The following is a 19,891-nucleotide window of genomic DNA, read 5'->3' on the forward strand; positions in this document are numbered from 1 at the left end:
CTTGTCTTTGGATAAGTGTTACCTCGGATACAGGGCGTTTGTGTTACCACGGCGATACAACAAAGCGGTGCAGGGCCGTGGAATGTGGGTGAAGAATGTGGGGGGTAGAGGGACTGAAGGAGGAGGGCGATTAGGCTCAAACAGGTCTGATAATACAAACAGGGAGAATGGTACCGACAACACAGCCTCTGCTTTGTGAGAACAGGGGCTTGTGTGTGTGTGTGTGTGTGTGTATGGGTATGTTTGTGTGTTTGCTTGTGTGAATGTGTGTGTAAGTGTGTGTGCATCTGTAAAATGTCACGTATTTCATGCTTATTTTCCCAAAATCTCATACTGAAGTCTGCATATTTGTGAATATGTGACAAAAATGTCTCTGCCTCTGCCTCTGTGTGTGTCTCTCTCTCTCTCTCTCTCTTGCTCTGAATGGGCCTTCCTATACATTTGTGCAACTGAAATGGATCCTGTAAATAAGTAGAGCAGTGCGTCGGGAGAAGTACCCCACGTCGCTCCGTACTTTTCAGGAACCGTCCGGCGAAGCGATAGCCTTGCGCCCCTCCTCGGCGTGGCACGGTCTGTGTGTGCCGCTGGAATCGAGAACAGATGCCCCTCTTGGCATCAGGCCATACCATAGATTGCCAAAGGTCTGAGAGACGGCAGTCTGTAATGTGAATAGGGGTTATGGCTTAATCTCCCTGCAGGTCTACAGTCTCTGTAATGAGAACCTGCTGCTTCTTTGTGGCTAAACCAATGGAGCCGCTGTTGTGCCCGAATACTCTGTGTTCTTCCTATCCTGTTCCCGGGCACGCTCACTAATATGCTAATGTGGCACCTGGACTGGCCTCTGTTTCCAAAAATAGTTTGTTCCCAGTTACTTATTAGATTAGTAAATGAAGTTTAATGTCATTCATATCCAGACATATCCATTTTTCCCCCCCCCAAAGATTCTCATTGTGAGACGAATGGAGTGCGTTAGTTGGATTTTTATTTGGTGTCTTGTTTAGTTTATTTAATTGTTGTTTTCTTAGGCAATAACAAGTGAATGAAATGTGCTGTTAAACTAATGATGCCTGGTCTGACCTTTGCGTGTTTAAGGCCTGTGTGTGTCTGTGTGTGTGTGTGTTATGTGTGTATGTGTGTAGGTTATCCTGGTCTGACAGGGGCCTGTTCTGTAGATCTGTCTGTTCTGCTGTATTAATAGAAGTGTATTTGCATAGCAGATGGCCAAGCCCTCATGCATATTCAATGCTGCACATTTCTTGTTGAATGTTGCCTCACACTCCTTCTTTTTGTGTGTGTGTGTGTGTGTGAAAGAGAGAGAGAGAGAGAGAGAGAGAGAGAGAGAGAGGGAGACAGAGAGCAAGGTTGCCACGCTGTGCTCATTCTGTCAAGAAAGAAAACAAAAACAGCACTAAATAACATTATGAGTTATTCTTGAGGTGTTGTCTCCGTGTACTTTTGCGTCAGCAGTACTTAAGAAAACTTAACATTAGATAATCTGTGGGTCATGCTGAACTCTGCACAATGTGATGTACAAAAGCAGATTGTCCCTGTTCCAGAAAATGATTATTAATTTACCACAGAGAGGCTTGTTGGAGAACATGATTATAAATTTACCACAGAAAGGTTTACATCTCCCAGGAAAACTGGTCACTTGCTTTGTCCCTGTTCATTAGGTTACGAAACAGACACTCCTCACCGTCTCTTTTCATGGGTAATTAGGTTTTCCCATAAAATTCTCATGTATCACTGCTAGTGCATAGAGATTATGTCACAGTATAACTAGCACAGCCTTTTCTTTTCAGATTGCCCCGGGATCAAAATGTATGTAGTGTATTTCCTAATGATCGCCACACACACACACACACACACACACACATACAAAATGCACACACACGCGCACACTTGGAAATACAGTGCAAAGCTCCTAAGAAATAGTTTTCATTTAATCTGTTTTAATCCTGCTAATTTTAACCTGAGATTGTGAGCATTTAAAAGTCTACTTCTATTTCTATGAAAAGGTCATTTTAACTTTGGCCTTTTTGCAATAAAGCCAAACAAAATGTTTGTTGCTGGAGGGCTTGGTGTTTGTCAAGGGATATATCCATGGAAGCTAAATGACTAATAAGAAATTCTTCCTTTGTGTGTGAGTGAGTGTGTGTGTGTGTGTGTGTGAGCGTGTGTGTGTGCGTGTGTGTGCGTGCGTGGGTTTATCTGTGGTCAGTCTAAACATTCAGGATGTCTAAAAGTGGACTGTATTGACAGAGTAGCCTCCAAGCACTGAAAACCTGAAACACTTTACACAGTTTCCTTGGCAACAGGTTAGCTCTGTCTAACCATCTGGACATCAGTAACCAGGAGGACTGATGTCTATGGAAAGAACTCTGAAAAGAGACTTGTTGTTGTGTATTGACAATGATTAGTGATAGACAAACAATTAAAGAATTGACTCTATTCTCTGCTCTCTTGCCGTTCCTGTGTTTGCACAATGCTGAGCATGAGAATGGAAGTCTCATAGAAGGATAGTGACGATGCTGGTAAATGTAGTTCTCACAGTTCTCTGTCAGGATTGTGTAGTTCTTTCATAACTCAATCATAAACTTTTTTTTTTTTTTTTTTTAGGTTTTGCCTTTTTTTTTTTTGTACTGTATTTGGTTGGATTTCTCTCCAAAACAAAATTTTTCTTTGTCTCTCAAATGGATTCTCTCCATCCTTTTCCTCCACAGAGAAGAGGTTCATGAGAACTGCGTCCGCTGGAAGAAGAGGTTTTCCTTTGTGTGTAAAATGAGTGCCAACCCCACCACGGGCGTTCTAGACACCTGCATCTGTCGCGTGTCCGTGAGAAAGGTAAGGCGTCCGCAATTTTTTTTTTTCCAATTCCGCAGTCATGTCGACCGTGTCCTTTGGTTATCTAAACGAAAATGTCACCGTTAAGAAGGTTATGCAAGCTTTAGTGGAGGACAGGTTGAACCGAGCCGTCAGGAAAAGTGCACGGGACATGTTTGTTTTTTGTTTTTTTTAAAGTGTTCTTTGAAATGTACGGCGATGTTGATTAGCGTTGAGGTAAATATTAACACTCTACAGCCCATTGGTCCCCTTCTCCTCAGCTCTTCTCTCTTTTCCTGTTTTCATTACAGGAACTCAAAGGAGGAAAAGCATACTCAAAGGTAAGAGTGAAATCTTTTCCAACACGTCCTCCCCCCACACACACACACACTTACACATACACACACACACACACACACACACACACCACAACAGCTCTGTCAATGGAACTATAACATAAACAGGGTGTCTGTCTCACGATACATAAACAGTACTTAAACAGTTCTGAAATGTATATGAATTTCAACAAAAACAATTTTTTTTGTGTGTCGTCTGTTCGCCGTCACCTTTTAAGGAATATTCGCTTCGTCGTTCACACCTCCTAAACATGCACGCTCAACGCGTGGATGAGGCCCGTAGATAAGGAGGGGGGGGGAGACTCATTCAGGCTTTGTGTGGTTCTTTGGTGCTGACTGGTAGTTGTGTGTGTTAACACCACGTCGCGAAGTGACATAGTGTAAATGCACGAGTGTCACTTCACAGTCGTGCAAAAAAAAAAACAAACCCAAAGCAAATTCCCCGAAGCCACCTTCGCAAACATGTTTGCAGCAGTTCGTAGATCTGTCACGGGGTTTTGAACAAACAGAAGAGTACCCGTGTCGTCTGAACATCAGAATATCCATTAACATGTCATAAAACACCTTAGATAAACCCACAGGAACATGTCACACAAAATATCTAAATGCAGGGTACATGTAAGGGCTGTGGCGTCCTCTGACACACGGGGAAAGTTTACCGTTACTCGCATTCTCAGTCAGTGAATGCACCTTTTGCTATTGTTTTCTCAGTCCTCTAAATTTGGATTTCCTTAAGCTAAGTATACCATCACTCCTTGGGAGACTGCTTCCTTAAATAATTGCGGATCCGGAAGTAACAGTAGGTGCGGGAAGCGTAGGATGGGGAGTTGCCGACAGGGTAAGTCCAAGACGCAGCAGAATAATTGAGAGGTCAACAGGAAATATGAGCAAATCTGTATCAGTGGAGACAAGTAAAAATAAGAAAAAAAAAAAAAAACCCTTTGATGTAAATGTGCAGTTGAACTTGAACAAAATGCTTTTCCTTCTAATCCTAACCACTTTTAGCTGATTTTTTTTTGTGTTATATTTGCTAGTATTATATTTAGGGGTAAATACCTTGACCTGAGTGTGTGAATAACAGCAGGTTTCAGATTAGAGGAATGTAAATTGTTCGGTGTTTGTTTTTTTTGTTTTTTTTTTGCAAGCATGTGTTCCGTGGTGTGAATGTGATAAGAGTGCCGGTTGGAAGATGTTTGGAATGCGTGAAGTCTGGGGTGTAAAATACCCAGTCTTTCCTTAACTGTCTTCGAGTCAAACTCTCCCTGTGGTCTTAAAATGTGCATGTTATGGGTAAAAACTGGACCTTAGTACCAGTCCTACATTGTGACATGGTTTGGTAGACAAAGCCATTAGTTTTTTTGTTTTTTTTTACAAAATGTTAAGAAACTCACTGTTTTTCAGTGACTTGATCCTGTGTAGTCTTTTTGCCCAGAAGTGTTTTAGTGACTTAGTAAGTGTTTAATAAGATTTTTTTTAAATGAAATACAGACCTGTCTTATTCCAGCGTGTTGCTTGGCCTGTGAGAGTCTACAGGGAATTTGTTTAAAAAATCTTGTGGAAAAGCTTATCTCGGGAGTACCGTTGTTCCAAGACAAGTCCCTCACAACACTGGAGAGTTCATAATACACTTTCAAACAGGAAACAACACCTCAACAGTCTTGCACGAGGTAGGAGAGGATGTCGGGGGTTTTTTTCGGAGAGGGTTATTAGTCACAGCGTCCGGGAGGAAGAACGTGTTCCGTCGAGTCAGCGAAGCGGAGAGAGGATTGACCGTTCCTGACCGTGTTCTTGTGTCAAACTCTCACTAAATCATCTCTTCAAATCAATAACGTGTCCGCAGTTCAGCCGTCTGTTGTATGATCTCTGAATCCGTGTGTCATTTTGACGGTGGCCTTTAAAAAATGGGTTTGGCTGCTTTTTATCACAGGCTAAGAACTGTCAGTCCCTTACTGTCATGTTCTCTCCATAAGAGGAAATCAGAGGAAATTTGAAAGTTTGTTATGTGAAGGCCATTCGAGCTGTCAAACATCTGTCACATGAAACTGTCTTAAAAACCCATAAGCATTTACAGTTAGTCTGGGCTTTAAAAAACCTCCTTTCCTGCCATTTATCAGCTCTTATCTATCTGTCTAACTATCTGTCTAACTATCTGTCTATCTGTCTATCTATCTATCTATCTATCTATCTATCTATCTATCTATCTATCTATCTATCTGTCTATCTGTCTGTCTGTCTGTCTGTCTGTCTGTCTGTCTGTCTATCTCTCTATCTGTCTGTTTATCTATCTATCTATCTATCTATCTGTCTAACTGTCTGTCTAACTGTCTGTCTAACTGTCTGTCTAACTGTCTGTCTAACTGTCTGTCTGCCTCGATATAGATATAGATATATTTGTGTGAAAATTTCATATATCTTAAAGCCAGCTGCTATCAGCTCTCTGTTCATTCCCATTCTCTGCGTGTGCTTTGTTTGATCCTTAGCTGGGCTTTGCTGATCTGAACATGGCGGAGTTTGCTGGCTCAGGCTCCACGGCAAGATGCTGTCTACTGGAGGGTTACGACACCAAGAACACGCGACAGGACAACTCCATTCTGAAGGTTAGAGGTCACAACTCCCTCATAACCAGTGTCAGGCATGTGATTTCTTTTGAAATGGACCGTTGGCACGGTTCATTGCTTTGACCTTATCAACGCCCTCACGCTCACTCGATATTTCTTTGCCTTGTTTCGACTAGGTGACCATTGGAATGACCCTTCTCTCTGGAGATCCATGTTTTAAAACGTGAGTATGTGCCATTTTTTGCTGAGAGTGTTAAGCTTTGGCGCCCTCTGCTGGTAAATGAGGAAACCTGCTACATCAAGTGCAGTGAAGCTCTTTATGTGGACATAAGGCTTTGGAAATGGAATGAATGTGTCCTCCACAGCCCCCCGAGTACTGCCAAGTCCATATCCGTGCCTGGTCGGGACCACTCCCTGCAGCTGGACTGTAAAGGAGAAGGCACTGCTGAAGTCACTGTACCCCGTCTGACGAAAACCCCGAGCCTCCATCCTGAGCTCTGGTTAGTGTGACACCCAACAAGCCGTATCTCATGTTCATTCACTTAAACTCCTTAGTTCTATCGTTGGACACGTTCAGAAATCTTTTCGCATTTGGTTATATTTATGCTTGTAGCACCGCATTTCTGTTACAATATGACACGATGTAATGAGTTCTGTTAACATTTATTAGTTTTCATTTGAATAAAGGTATTGAAAACAAAAGGTCATATATTTTTATTTTGCATTGTCAAATGCCATACGCGGTAGAGTTTTAGTGCACTATATTTTTAGGTTGCTTTTGGTTAAACCACATCACTGTAAAATGTCTCTCTCCATGAAGAGTAAATGTTATATTATGCTCTACAGGACTGTCAGAGGAGGGTGATCAGAGCCAGTCCAGCCCAGACGAATCTTTCCGTACTGGACACTCGCGAAACTCCAGCTATGCTAGCCAGCAGAGCAAACTGTCAGGTTTGTGTGTGTGTGTGGGTGTGTGTGTGTGTTTGTGCATGCGTGTGTGTTCTTGAGAAACAGTTTGTTTACCTTTGCCTGTCTTGACACAGGAAAAAGGGATGATATAGAATTCCATGTTTGTGCCCGTACTGTGTTACCCCTGGTGACGGATTGAGGAAGCCACCCTATAGCTTCCTGTCTTAGCTTTTCTCCGTCCCGCTCTATCTTGCTGGTCTGAAGATAACGTTATTGTGTGGGAATGCTTATTTAACACGCTCTGTCAACAAACAGTCGAGTTTATCAGCGTGTGACAAAACAGATATTCAATGTATATTTTTTGTTTATGTCTGTATTTAATTCTGTGTCTACATCTGGGAGGGTGTTTTGTATTAACTCTGCGTGTGTGTGTGTCTGTGTGTGCGTGTCTGTGTGCGCGTGTGTGCGTGTGTGTGTCTGTGTGTGCGTGTTTGTGTGTCTGTGTGCGTGTGTGTGTCTGTGTGTGTGTGTGTCTGCGTGCGTGTCTGTGTGTGTGTGTGTCTGCGTGCGTGCGTGTGTGTCTGTGTGTCTGTGTCTGTGCGTGCGCGCGTGCGCGCGTGCGTGTCTGTGTGTCTGTGTGTGTGTGTGTCTGCGTGCGTGCGTGTGTCTGTGTGTGTGTGTGTGTGTGTGTGTGTGTGTGTCACAGGCTACAGTACTGAACACTCCTGCTCCTCCAGCCTCTCTGATCTTACTCACCGCAGAAACACCTCCACGGGCAGCAGTGCATCGGGAGGTTTCAGTCTGAGCACAGATGCTCCCTCAGAGGGGGAGATCCGCTCAGAGAGACCCCCTCGTCCACCGCGCCCCTGTCCTGCCCTCCAACAGGCCCCTCAGGTCAGCGCGCTAAACCCAAACACACCTCAGGGGTGTCCCTGACAAAAGCACCCGAACTCAGAATAAGCCAGCAGTGGCAGCAGAGTTAATACTCAGGTCCCTTAGACACACAGGGTATAGTCAGTAAGACAGGACCCATAATGCAGCACTGCTTGTCCCTTTTTGCTCTGTTGAGCACAGCCTTTGGACTCCACTAATCAATACAATACAAGTCATTGTACTGATGGATTTGAGGAGACGACTTTGACAAAGTGCTTTTTTTGTGTGTGTGTGTGTGTCTTGTGTTGTCAGTTATGAATTTTCTCTCTGTGTCCTTCAGGAGAAAGCAGGACTCAGTGGAGAGTCACCCAACCTGGGTGAACGATACACGAATGGATGCAGACGATATTGTGGAGAAGATTGTTCAGAGTCAGAACTTTGCCGACATCAGTAACAATGAAGGTGACTAGCAAATACAAAGTAATACTGACTTAATGACAGGGTTTTTTTTTATTTTTTTTTACTATTTATTACAGGTGAAAATGCACTTTATTTTTAGAAGATTTGAATCTCTTTTTCTCTTTTCTCTGTCTATTTTTGTCCATCTCTCACTGTCTGTGTTATAGATAGCAATCTGAGACTGTTTGTCAGTAGAGATGGAACAACTGCACTGAGTGGAATTCAACTAGGAAACAGGTGGGGCCACTAAACTGTACTCACTGTACTCAGACATTTTCACGAAAGTGCACTCCATTTTAATACATGGCACAGTCAAATTCACTTTCTTTTGACCGTTGATTGACCTCAACGCAATGAATACACATATGAATACACACGCATACACAAAAACAAATTCATGTATTAGCTGCACTATCCTGCTTGTTTCCAGGGTGTCTGCTGGTGTGTATGAGCCCGTGGTGATCGAGAGCCATTAGAACCCTGGCGGTTCTAAGTGTCTACCTTTGTGTTCCCCTTTATCCCTGGAGAGCTGAAGACAGATGAGTTCGTAGAAGTTAAACCTATAGACTCTATGTTTTTTTTTTCCTGTTTGTTTATTTTACTAAACATCGAAGGTATAGTACCACTACGAAGACACTATCACAATTTAAATCCTTTGGTGCCAAAACCTAACTGAGACTTCTCCATGTCTGGACCTGGAGGTAAAAATTCCTGCTGGTATTCAAATAAACCAAACGCTATGATTCAGGCCTCTGATTCTCTTAAGAGAGCGCACGCACTAAATTTAGGGCTGAAGTTAAAAAAATGTACACAACTTTAGATTTCCAGGGCCAGATCTGATGAAGCTAGACCTCGCTGGTGTGGTTTTCACCCGGTCGGTGTGTCGCTGTTCATAAACGTCCTCGCCGGATCTTTTCATACAAGTTTTGTATGCTGTGGTTACGGTGGTGAACTGATCGACATTTTTTTTCTATGTCATGTGAAGACACTACTTTGAAAAGTGACCAAAACTGAAGAGACAGTGAGCACAGACTGTAGTGAAAACCTTTGTTTTTGTCTTGTTACCGTGGTGCTGTCTGTGAGACAGGTAGACCTTCTTAGCAGACTTGACTTAAACTTTCCTTACCTCTTTCTCAAGCCATTCTCCAAACTACAAAAAGATTACGGTGACTTCCTCTTAACACTCCCAATCTTTCGTTTACACTACGTGTTCATGTTTTTCTGTGAAAGGCAATATCTGTCTTTTCTGTCGCTTTTTAAGGTCAACATCATAAGCGGGTCTATTTCCATTTGTGGACAAGTAACAGAGTGTAATCAGAGTGTATTTTGGTGTTACAGTGTTGGGCGTGTGTGTATGTGTGTATGTGTGTGTGTGTGTGTGTGTGTGTGTGTGTGCCAGCTGGTCTGGTTACTGGGAGAGAAGAGAAAGACAAGGGGCGTTGTTTATTGGGTGTCGACAAGTTTTAAAAAAAACGGATCCCAAATAAGCACTCTGGGAATGTTTTTTTTTTTTTTTTTTTTTTCGTTTGGTTTGTCTGTATTCTGTAATTGTTTGCTTCTGGGCTTTACTTTCTCTAGAAAAGGAAACAACCCCTGACTCTTACTGACATGTAAGTCATTTTGAGTTATTGGATTAGTTTAAAAAACATCAAGTTTTGACACACTGTTTTTACTCAAAGGTTTTGTAATTCATCACAAGTTTATTTTGTCTGGTGGTAATGACTGACTTCCCTGCTTTGTGCCATATTGATTTTAGTCCTTAGGTTACACGCAGGTCTTTAGCACTCGGAGTCTGTATAAATACATTTGAGGGATAAAATGAGTTCTTTTTGTTTGGCACTTTATGACTAAAAATCATTCTTTTTTTAACGTGCTCTACTGTACGGTAACTAAATAAAACGTATCATATTTTACAACCGTTGCACACATTTCAGGCATGTAATGCACTAGGTTTTGTTCCTCAGAATGACGTGTAGGTTTAAAGGCTTTTCAGCAGCTTGGTGCAGTTTGGCATTAATCCATTAAAGATGCCATGATGGCTAGGTTTTTCAGCTCAGTACTTCTGATCATGCAACACAGACTTTGCTTCTGCTCATCGGTTAGAGTTTATCACACACTGTATCGGTGCATTTACCTGTACAATGTGAATACGTAAACAAGTGAAAGCAGACGTGTTTATTTTATGTTTGTTTTTTTTCACGGTAGACGTACTGTTATTTTAGTCCAAATTTTGTCATTTTCTTTAGATAAACCAGCTGGCTGGTCATTGTTTTTTGTTTTTTGGCCCCAATTTGATATTCTCAACTATATGAAGGCAGTAAATAAAAAAGTGCCTTTTTATTTTGCTACATATTTTACAACAGTAAAATGGTTACATGTTTGTGTATTGACACTATAGTGCCTCTTAAATTCCTCTGTTATAATTTGAAGCTGTGATTTGCCTCACTGTGTGTGGTTCTGCTGTTTTGGACTGAATGCTTTGAGTGGTCCTTTGACACTTCTGTTTCACACTACAGAGTTTCATTTGCAAACTTGCAACCTCCACCAGGTATCGCGACATGCCTCCAATTAGACATGTTCAATGTCCACAGCCCAAGTCTCCATAATAACTGACTGACCTCTCACCTAAATTTGCCAGATTTTTCATTCACACGTCTTTGCTACAAATCTCACCATTAAATCTCTTTCGGTAGGGTCTAATGTGATTGGACCAACTTGTATAAGTCACGTAATGTATTTTTTCCAGTCACTGCCTGGGTGTGTGGAATAATAAAAAAAAAAAAGGGACAGTGAATAAAATTCAGCATACACTGAAGTCAAGGTAGAACTGGAATGCTCTCTCCCTGTGAAGTCTCACAGGGCTGATTCTAACTATAATGATTTGGTCAAATTTCAAAGTATAACGTTTTGGACTGAGGGTCTGTTCTGCTTGGCTGTCTGGCTGTCTGGCTGTAATCGGATGCCTGGTGGTGGGGGGGGGTGGTGGTGGTGGAAATCATTTCAGGGTTTTTCTGTGACCGCTCAGGTGATATGATGTTCATTACGACGGTCCGTCACACACAACTCTTTAGCCATTTTCTGTTGTAACCTCCGTCTGTTAAGAGTTAGAGGCTTATGCACAAAACCCTCATGACTCTTTCACATAAGCTAACCTCTCCACAAGCTGTTTTAACAATGTAGCTATATAATTTAAAGAGTAAAGATATCTATCGTTTTAATAAAATTCACATGTATTTTATGTAGCTGACTATTTTTGTGACTCTAAAAATGTGCTTTTAATCAATAAAAGAAATAAAAGATCTAGCTGCTCCATTTCTGATTTTTTTTTCTTCCTCTTTTATGTGTCTGTTTTGTCACTGATTGCATAGTCCTGATGCAAAAGTTTTATTCTGTGGGACTAAGTGCTAAATATTCCACACCAGTTGGTGAGTAACACACCCATAAAGCTCAACTAATCTCAGTGTCTCATTGAGCCTGCAAAAACCTGAAACAAACAAACCAACAAACAAAAACATCCATTACACAACATGTATTATTTATGAAATACGTATGGGCACACATATTTAACCCTTTCACGTCACATTAGTCAATATATTTACATTGCACATAACAACAAAGCATTATATTTTATATTATGTTTTATATGTCAGTCGCTTGACTGAATATGAGATAAAACAGCATTGTTTCTAGCCAAAGACTTGCACAGTTACCAGCATGGAGGCCATCTGTTCAGGTCAAGCCTGTTCCTCAGCGCTGCATCCTACAAAAGCGTCTATTTTAAGTCAGTTTACTGCTTAAACATTTCTTCACTACCTCAACCTACCGCTGTGTGAGAGAAAATTCCTTTCTCTTCTTTCCTTCTCTCACGCGGTTTACAGTGTGTCATCCCTAAGTGAGTAGTGTCTCTTCCTCTTCGAGGCAGGTCGGTCAGTGAAGAGGTAACAGAGCATACACCACACGCTGTCCTCTGGAGCGATCTGAACACCACTGCTCGTCCTGAAGGAGCGTAAGGCACAGGAGCCTAGAAGACAGGAGAGTCACGAACAACTGAGCATGTTAGGGGAGGCAACAAAAAGCACTTCAAGTCACCAAATATACGGAACATGTCGTTTCAGCTTTTTTCAAGCCGTCTTATAAAAAAAAAAAAAAAAGACATTTCTATATGCTTCATTCTCCGTTATTCTGCTTTTTTTTTTTTTTAATATCCTAAACTCTTAGGATTTTAAGAGAATTTGGAGTTAGTGTTACAACTACGGTGAAAAATTCACCAAAAATGAAGTACGCCGTGGCGCTGAGGCAGAGGAGGATGAGGACGATGGTGCCGGGGCCCACGTCCGCCAGAGCACAGGCGTTGGGGCAAACACATGGGTTCTCCACCCAGATCTGTAAGGGCACATCTCCCAGGAAAGTCTGACTGTAGGACACTGAGCTGTTGGGACTACAGTGGTAGTGCACAACAGTGTGGGGCTCAGTGTTGCTGTACACTGGAAGAGGGACAGACCATGGACATTTGATCATCATTCCCCTTACCCATACAGTTACAAATATGAAGTAGTGAGTCACGGTGCGTATTCTATAATTAGGGCTAAATGCGGATCAACTGCTTTAATATATGCCAGTGAAAGTCCAGTTAGTCGCTATTTCAAATGTAATAAACTCTGTAAAAGTCCATTAGCGTGAAATCCCATATTATGAGGCTATGTAAGATGACATTAAAACCTCTTAGAATTGTCACTTAAAGTGCTGCTTGTAAAGAATTCAGATTCACATTACACATTTTATGTTTTTCTCAGTATCATTAGAACTTTGCAGGACATGTATCTTACACGCATACTCACCCCAATAGGAGACAGACAGTGTCTTCGTGCTGTCATTGTAGTGGAATTCGTTGCCTACATGTCTTCCATAGTTTAAATAGCGGCTTATGTATCTCTTGTTCTTACGATACCTGCGACACATACGTTTGGTCAATACTTTTCTTCTTAAAGAAAAACCATACTGGCAGATGACGACGAATGGAAACATGGATAGTTTATTTAAGGATATATACAGTGAATGTACCTAACAATCAGGCAGGAAGCAACATCCGTGCAGTCTGTCCCGGCAAAGTCATCGGGCTCTGAGAAAGGTTGACACGGATTGAAGGAGACGAGCACCTCCGTGTTGACAGGCGCGTCGTCGGACGACACTGGTTTGAGACGCGCCAGGAACCCCTCCGAGTCTCCCAACGGTACGAGATCAATGACTCCGCTTCCATCTCGCATGATACATTTGCAACGATTTACCTTAATGCACCCGCTCTTCTTAGCCGCCACCGAATATTGAGAGGGCAGATATTCTGGTGATGGAGACCCCGAAACAATCCTAAAAGTCATGTAAAAAATTATAAGAGGATTAAGAAGCTTCATGTTACCGGACTAAAAGGCAACGTTTGTCTGGTGTGACTGACAGAATTCAATTAACAGCAGAGTGATAGCCACACGCCACTGTTAAATGTTGTTTGACCGACTGTCAGATTCCTAACGGTCCAAATAGCATTACAAAACTTAAGTTGGGTAAACTATAAGGCACTAGTCTATCCATAACAAAACGTACGGGCTGATATTCAAATATAACGGTAGAAGTAATGTTTCAATTTTAATGTCTACAATATTTGGTGTATAACTTACTTACTTGATTGAACTGATGCCATTATTATTGCCATTTCATAAGGGCGACTTTGATTTTAAGGATATTGCTTGTCAAAAACATACAGTGCAGAAAAAAAAGAAGAAAACGTTTATCATAGTCATTTGCTTCCTCAGTTACTTATATCAGAAATGATACAAGCAAAGCAAAGATGACTAGACATAATAAAATGTGACATTCACTTATTATAAGTCAGTAAATATGTACATATTTCAGTGAATGAATATAAATGAAAGTTTGTATCTACGCCCATTCTTTTTAACGTGAGACACACCTTAAGGATTCCTGTCCAACGTGTTTTTGGAATGCGGCAGTTGAGTATGATGTATGTGGTAGACGCCCATTAGTTTAAATGAGAAGCCTGTCCCGTGTGTGCATTTGTAAAGCTGTCCACGTTTTTGACGCTTCAAGGCCACATTATTTCCAGAGTTACAGCCAGACGATGTAAGTACTATTACTTCTGTTAATCAGTTTTGAGTGGGCCTGAATAATCACTTTGTGAACAGATTTTCAATTCCTATCGTGTCCATAAGGTGTGCTTCCAGCGTGCTTTACAGTGTCCTGTGAAGGTGTGTGGTATATTCAGTCTCGGGGGTGGATGGTTTATAAGTTACTCTTATCTTTGAGTAAAGAGTAACGTACGTAACTGTCTCATTAAACTCCCTCTACGCTTAAATTTTGAAAGCCTTATCTCGCAGGTTTTGTAAACATCGAAAAAGTTAAATTCCTCGAAAGTTCATCGCACACAGATGTCTCTTACTTTCGATGATACAATATTGCATTTTCTGTCAGATGGCGACATTCAACAACTCTAGGCGGCGCTGGTGGGCCCGTTTAAGAAGACGCTGGAGACTGAAAGGTGTATTTGAGATTGATGAAGGACACGAGTTCTACAGCCTCACGTGCAAAATAAAAGAGGGACTTTCTGCTGCTCTGCAGTCCAGCATAGACAAACCAGCACCAGTGAGACATTACTTGTATTCACATTATACACCCCTTAGTACCTGCTACTGTCCAGCCTCATCCTCTCACACACACCACACCACGCATCACATGCACTCAGAAAACTCGGAAGACTGCCATTCTGTGTGTGTGTGTGTGTGTTTATATGCATTCCTTTGCTTTCCATTTCATATTTTACCAAGGTGTCAGTTAATACTGCAGAAGTAGTGTCGCAGGAGTTTATATTAGCAAGATTTCTGCTTACTCTGCTCCTCACGATTCATATTTCAAGCACTATATCAAATCTGAGTCTTTTGTTTTTATTAAATTGTTCAGCACATTCATTTTGTCAGAAACATTTTGCCATAATGACGATATAGTGAAACGAAACTGAAACTCAAATATTCATACTTTGCTTCTCTCATTGTCAATAAACTAAATTACTTGGAACTTAATCAAATATGATATTGTACAATAAGTATCGTAGGCAAACTCTGTAATAGACTAAACTGTGATGTAACATGATACCTACTTGAATCAGCTGGAGAGCCTTAAAATGTTTTTCATTCTGGCGAGAAATTTGCTTCATTAGGGGATTTGACAGACGTCTTGGTATAATGAAATAATATTCCCTCTCTCTCTTGAGGATGAACTATCACCTGATGACTTCACTAGAGAGGAGACAGATATCCATGAGGTATGGGCCAATCATAACGTTTTTTTTTTTCACCACAGCAGGTTCACACTGGTTAAATTAAATCACGTTGTCTGTGTAATTCACCCCTGGTGAATATAAAAATACCAGTATATTGCGTTAATATTACTTAAAAAATGACCAGGGTAAATGATGAATTATGAAAAGGCTGAAAAATAGTACACATAAAATTTAACGTGATTCATAAAATAGCCCACTTCAGCTTTTCTTTCCCTCATCCAATGGTTCTCTGATTCCTCCAGCTTACCTCTCCTTTGGCTTTCTCACTTTGCGTTCCGTTACTGCCAATATCTTAAATCAGCCCTTACTGCTTCCTTTACTCATTCACTTTGTTCTGAGCCCCACTCCCTCATTCATTTGCATCCTTTCTTGATCTATAACTCTGTTTCCCCCCCCCCCCCCTCACATCCTCCACTCCCGCTGGGCGTGCAGGGTTTTGAGATGCGGACGTTTGCCGGGCCCGTGTTTGCCAACCTGCGCCATTCCCTGGGCATGACGGAGCAGGAGTACCAGGTCTCTCTGGCCTCAGCTGGGCCCTACCTGCAGTTCATCAGCAACTCAAAGAGCAAGGCCGACTTCTTCCTCACGTGAGATCGGTTACCTGTCTCTATGAAGCGAGCAATGTTCTTACACACACCCAATGACGTCTTAAGGCTGAAAAATTGAGTTGGAGTTAAACTATAACTGTATCAGTAATAATCAAGCAGCGCTTTTTGGACCTGTGTACCAATATTTTTTAAAAATTATGTGCCAGATTTTGATATGAAGATTAAACTAGCTAAAGACTACTGAATATTCTGTTAATTGTCATTAATATCATTGACCATATATTGTTTACATTAGCCTGGCCTTTTTGTGATCTGCTCTAATGGTTTTCTGTATCAGTCTTTGAATATGCTCACTGCTTTCAACAGAAATGACAAGAGATTCTTCCTTAAAACACAAAGTAAAAGAGAGGTAGAGTTTCTCTTGTCCAACTTGGGAGTGTACGTGGATCATCTGGAGAAATATCCTCATTCTCTTTTGGTCAAATTCCTGGGTGAGAGAACATTTGTAAAGATACGTTTATGAAGTCAACACTGTAACATACCAAAATATCATATAAACATAATTACAGTTTGAGATATCATAATTTTTTAATTATGTTCATTGTCTTATTACAGGAGTTCATCAGATCATTATCCCTGGTGATCTAAACGTGAGTCATTAGAAACATTACATTATTGTTATCATCCCTATTATTATTAAGATATAATTACCATTCGTCCAACATGGTTGGTGATCTTTGGTTATAATTATGCTGGTCTTTAATTGTTTGTCAGAAATACTTCATCGTGATGCAGAGCGTGTTCTATCCTGATGAGAGAATTGAGGCCAGGTGAATGCTATACACAGGCTACTAGTTAGCTCATCACTGCTTCAGGGATCCCATTCATTTATGAACTTTCTTACAGATGATGTTATTTTTACTTTGTAATTTAGTGGTTGTGATTCTTCCATGTCTGTTTATCTGACTGATATGTCATGTCAATGACAGATATGACATCAAAGGCTGTGAAGTGGGCAGATGGACAAACCCCACCCCCAAGAGAAAGCAAGCAATTGTAGTTTTGAAAGATATGAACTTTGAGGGACAGCACATTACTCTTGGTAAGGCTGTAGCTGATTATGATGCCATCATGTGACAAAGACTGTATAACCAGTCAAAGACTCCACAGATTCACATTGAACTGACTCTTAATGTAAAGCTGTGGTGTGATCGTGTTGGCAGGGGAGCAGTGTTCCTGGTTCATGCATCAGGTACAGCTTGACACAGAGTTTCTGCGCTCTCTGAACGTGTAAGATTACAGTCTGCTGGTGGCCTATCAGCATCTACACCAGGACGAAGTTGACCAGAACCGTGACTTGGCTACTCTTGTTGTCCGAACAGCAATGTAGGTAGTCACTTAAAAGGAAAGTTGAGAACATATGATGCTTTTTGTTGTCATAGTGGTGACACTGGTCACTCTTTAGAAACAAGGCCATTTTTTTAAACCATTGAAGTACTTGGTTGTGTTGCATTTTTTCTGATCAAGCCGGTGTCTAACTCTCAGGTCTGTGGCTCAAGAATCACCAACACACGAAGGTCCTCCAACTGTTCCAGAAGCTGTATCGGAGGAAGACCCTGCCTTGCCAGAGCCAGATTTTTCCAAAAACACACCGGAGCACCATGGAGATGAAAGTCATCTACACAAAAACTACAGAAAACAGTCCATAGAATTGCTAGAGATCCAGGTCCAGAATCGTAGATTATTGCCAGACTGCAAAAACCCAGTGCATGTGATTGATGGCCCACAGTTGCGTTATTTTGTGGGAATTGTAGACATTTTTACTGTGTATGGATTCAAGAAGAGAGTAGAAAACTTGTTGAAGAGGATACGATACCCCAGCAGGGCTTTTTCCACTGTCAGTCCACCGTCTTATTCTCTCAGATTCTACCAGTGGGTACAAGCTCACATACAGTAAAGCTAGCTTCTTTTAAAGCAGCCATAGAGAGAAAGAGAGAGTCAGTTTGTATATTTATGCCATTTATGCAGTAATAATGAACTCTTAAGCTCTTAACTATGTAGAAACACACAGTCTAGTCTGTTAAAGCAGAAATATTTCATGTGTGCTTGTAAATAAATGAGGAATATCATTTGGGGTTCTCCATGTAGTTCTATGTTAAATACCAAAGGACAATGCTAGCTATATTCTAATGATATTATTAACATTATTGGTTTGGTTTCTCCAATAAAAGCAATGTAGTAACAGCTTTTTTGAGCCTTTAGATTTGACACATTCATGTTGAAAATACTTAGCTGAGTAAATTCACAATAAAAATATGAAGCCAGATCAACTTAACATATCTGTTCAGTACTATACGCTTTCTGAGAGAACTATATATATTTATATATACACACATACATATACATATACATACATATACCTATATATATAATTTTGAAGTTACACTAAAAAAGCAAATGTATAATATTGTCTTGATTTTTCAGGAGGTCATTATTTCACACTCATTGCAGTAGTGGCTTTGGAGTGTTACTGTTATGTTATTATGATATAGGTTACACAATTTCACCATTCACGACAAACTAAATTCACAAACAAATCACACATGTGATTTACACATGTTCTTTCAAAAGTTTTACCACTGGACATAAAAAGTGTTCTTCAGATATTGTGTACCACCTTGGATTTGCAGTTTGTATCTGTAGGCTAAAATGTCTGTCACAAGGCACCGATTGTGAAATGGTCAAAGTTTCGCTACAGACAGCCACACCAAGAAAAGGAGCAATGGATGCCTTCATTTTGTTGGTTGCTGGGTTTTACTAATTCAGTTGCCAAAATGTCTCTGTAATGGGAGCAGTAATTCTAAGTACTCCAGTTTGGTTGGAGTGGTTGATCTATAGAGTCAGAAGCGCATGGACAAGAAACAATACTGTAGTGACCAAGCTAGCATCTGATCTGCACAGCAGTGAGCCCCTAGTAACACAGAGACTACGCTTAGCGTTTATATTACCCAGTATGCTTTGCTGAATGTCCTTATGTTTTGTTAGTTGTTGTAGCAGATGTAGTGTATTGAAAGGTGTTTGTGTGTTTATGCTTGTTATGTTTTCCCTCTTAGAGTCATACTGATATAGCTACCCTCTTGGTCAAGTGTGTCTGTCAAGATGGCACACCTAGATTGTAATCTGCAGAGCATAGAATTTACACAAAGCACTAATTATGATCCCCCAAAGAAAACCATATGAATGGAGTATACCTGTTTTACACAGATATGGAGTGCTTCACTCTTTGCTTTCAGAAAGTAGTGGGATGACATTCTATGCCCACTTCACTCTCAGCAAATGTGGGCTGTAACCCAAAATCTGACTAGTGGCCCACTGCAATAAGAAGTTGACCAAGGCACATGTGCTTGATTGCAACATGGAGATCAGTATCACTCTAAAGGTCGAAATGGCATTGTGTACTTGCTCCTGGGTGTGGTCAGGATCTATCACAGAAAAGCCAAATATCTGCTCACAGACTGTAATGAAGCCTTCACCAAGATAAAAATGGCATTTCAATCAGGTGTGGTCGACCTGCCAGAGAAGAATCGTGAAGCTGCCTACAATGCCATCACCTTGCCGGAGGAGTTCTGTGACTTAGACCAGCCACCCCCAGACCTGGATGACATCAGTGTTGCCCAGCAGTTCACTCTGAATCAATCTTGTGCTGAGGAGATCACCATGCAGGAGGAGGTGGGAAACCTCAGTCTACTGCAGGACTTTCCTGATTTTGGGATGGATGACAGAGAAATGAAGAGGGAGAAGAGTGCGTTTGAGGTGGACATCATCATCATCAACTTGCTGCTGGAGTCTGAGACAGGAAGTGGTCAGATGTCTGATAAATCCAACCATCTGGAATATGAACAGAACAAGGACAACATTGGAGACAATCCTATGGATCACTGTTCCCCTAACCTTTTCTTAGGAGGGCCAGATTACTCTGCCTGGCTCTGTGGGATAGCTGCAGCATGTCATCAACAGTAA

General features: G+C 41.2%; 2 protein-coding genes and 1 pseudogene across 2 annotated transcripts in view; all 3 read left to right on the forward strand.

Annotated features, from left to right (window-relative positions):
• The window catches only part of eeig1a (estrogen-induced osteoclastogenesis regulator 1a), a 17,901-nt gene extending 9,418 nt beyond the window's left edge, over positions 1-8,483 (forward strand). The window contains exons 2-11 of the mRNA XM_030781170.1: positions 2,724-2,844; positions 3,135-3,164; positions 5,660-5,776; positions 5,914-5,960; positions 6,103-6,231; positions 6,558-6,688; positions 7,353-7,514; positions 7,832-7,981; positions 8,146-8,215; positions 8,409-8,483. Coding sequence (XP_030637030.1) covers positions 2,724-2,844; positions 3,135-3,164; positions 5,660-5,776; positions 5,914-5,960; positions 6,103-6,231; positions 6,558-6,688; positions 7,353-7,514; positions 7,832-7,981; positions 8,146-8,215; positions 8,409-8,454 — 1,003 coding nt within the window. The 3' untranslated portion in view covers positions 8,455-8,483. The remainder of the gene's footprint in view (positions 1-2,723; positions 2,845-3,134; positions 3,165-5,659; positions 5,777-5,913; positions 5,961-6,102; positions 6,232-6,557; positions 6,689-7,352; positions 7,515-7,831; positions 7,982-8,145; positions 8,216-8,408) is intronic.
• Positions 8,484-14,458: 5,975 nt separating this feature from the next.
• LOC115804796 (phosphatidylinositol 4-phosphate 5-kinase-like protein 1) lies at positions 14,459-17,828 on the forward strand. The gene is given in 9 exon segments (XM_030765294.1): positions 14,459-14,629; positions 15,255-15,305; positions 15,756-15,910; positions 16,238-16,362; positions 16,487-16,521; positions 16,646-16,701; positions 16,861-16,973; positions 17,095-17,257; positions 17,417-17,828. Coding segments are annotated over 9 exon segments (1,281 nt in total).
• Positions 17,829-19,175: 1,347 nt separating this feature from the next.
• LOC115804807 (double-strand-break repair protein rad21 homolog pseudogene) lies at positions 19,176-19,891 on the forward strand (annotated as a pseudogene).

Source organism: Chanos chanos, chromosome 1, assembly GCF_902362185.1.
Source record: "Chanos chanos chromosome 1, fChaCha1.1, whole genome shotgun sequence".
Taxonomy (NCBI): Eukaryota; Metazoa; Chordata; class Actinopteri; order Gonorynchiformes; family Chanidae; genus Chanos; species Chanos chanos.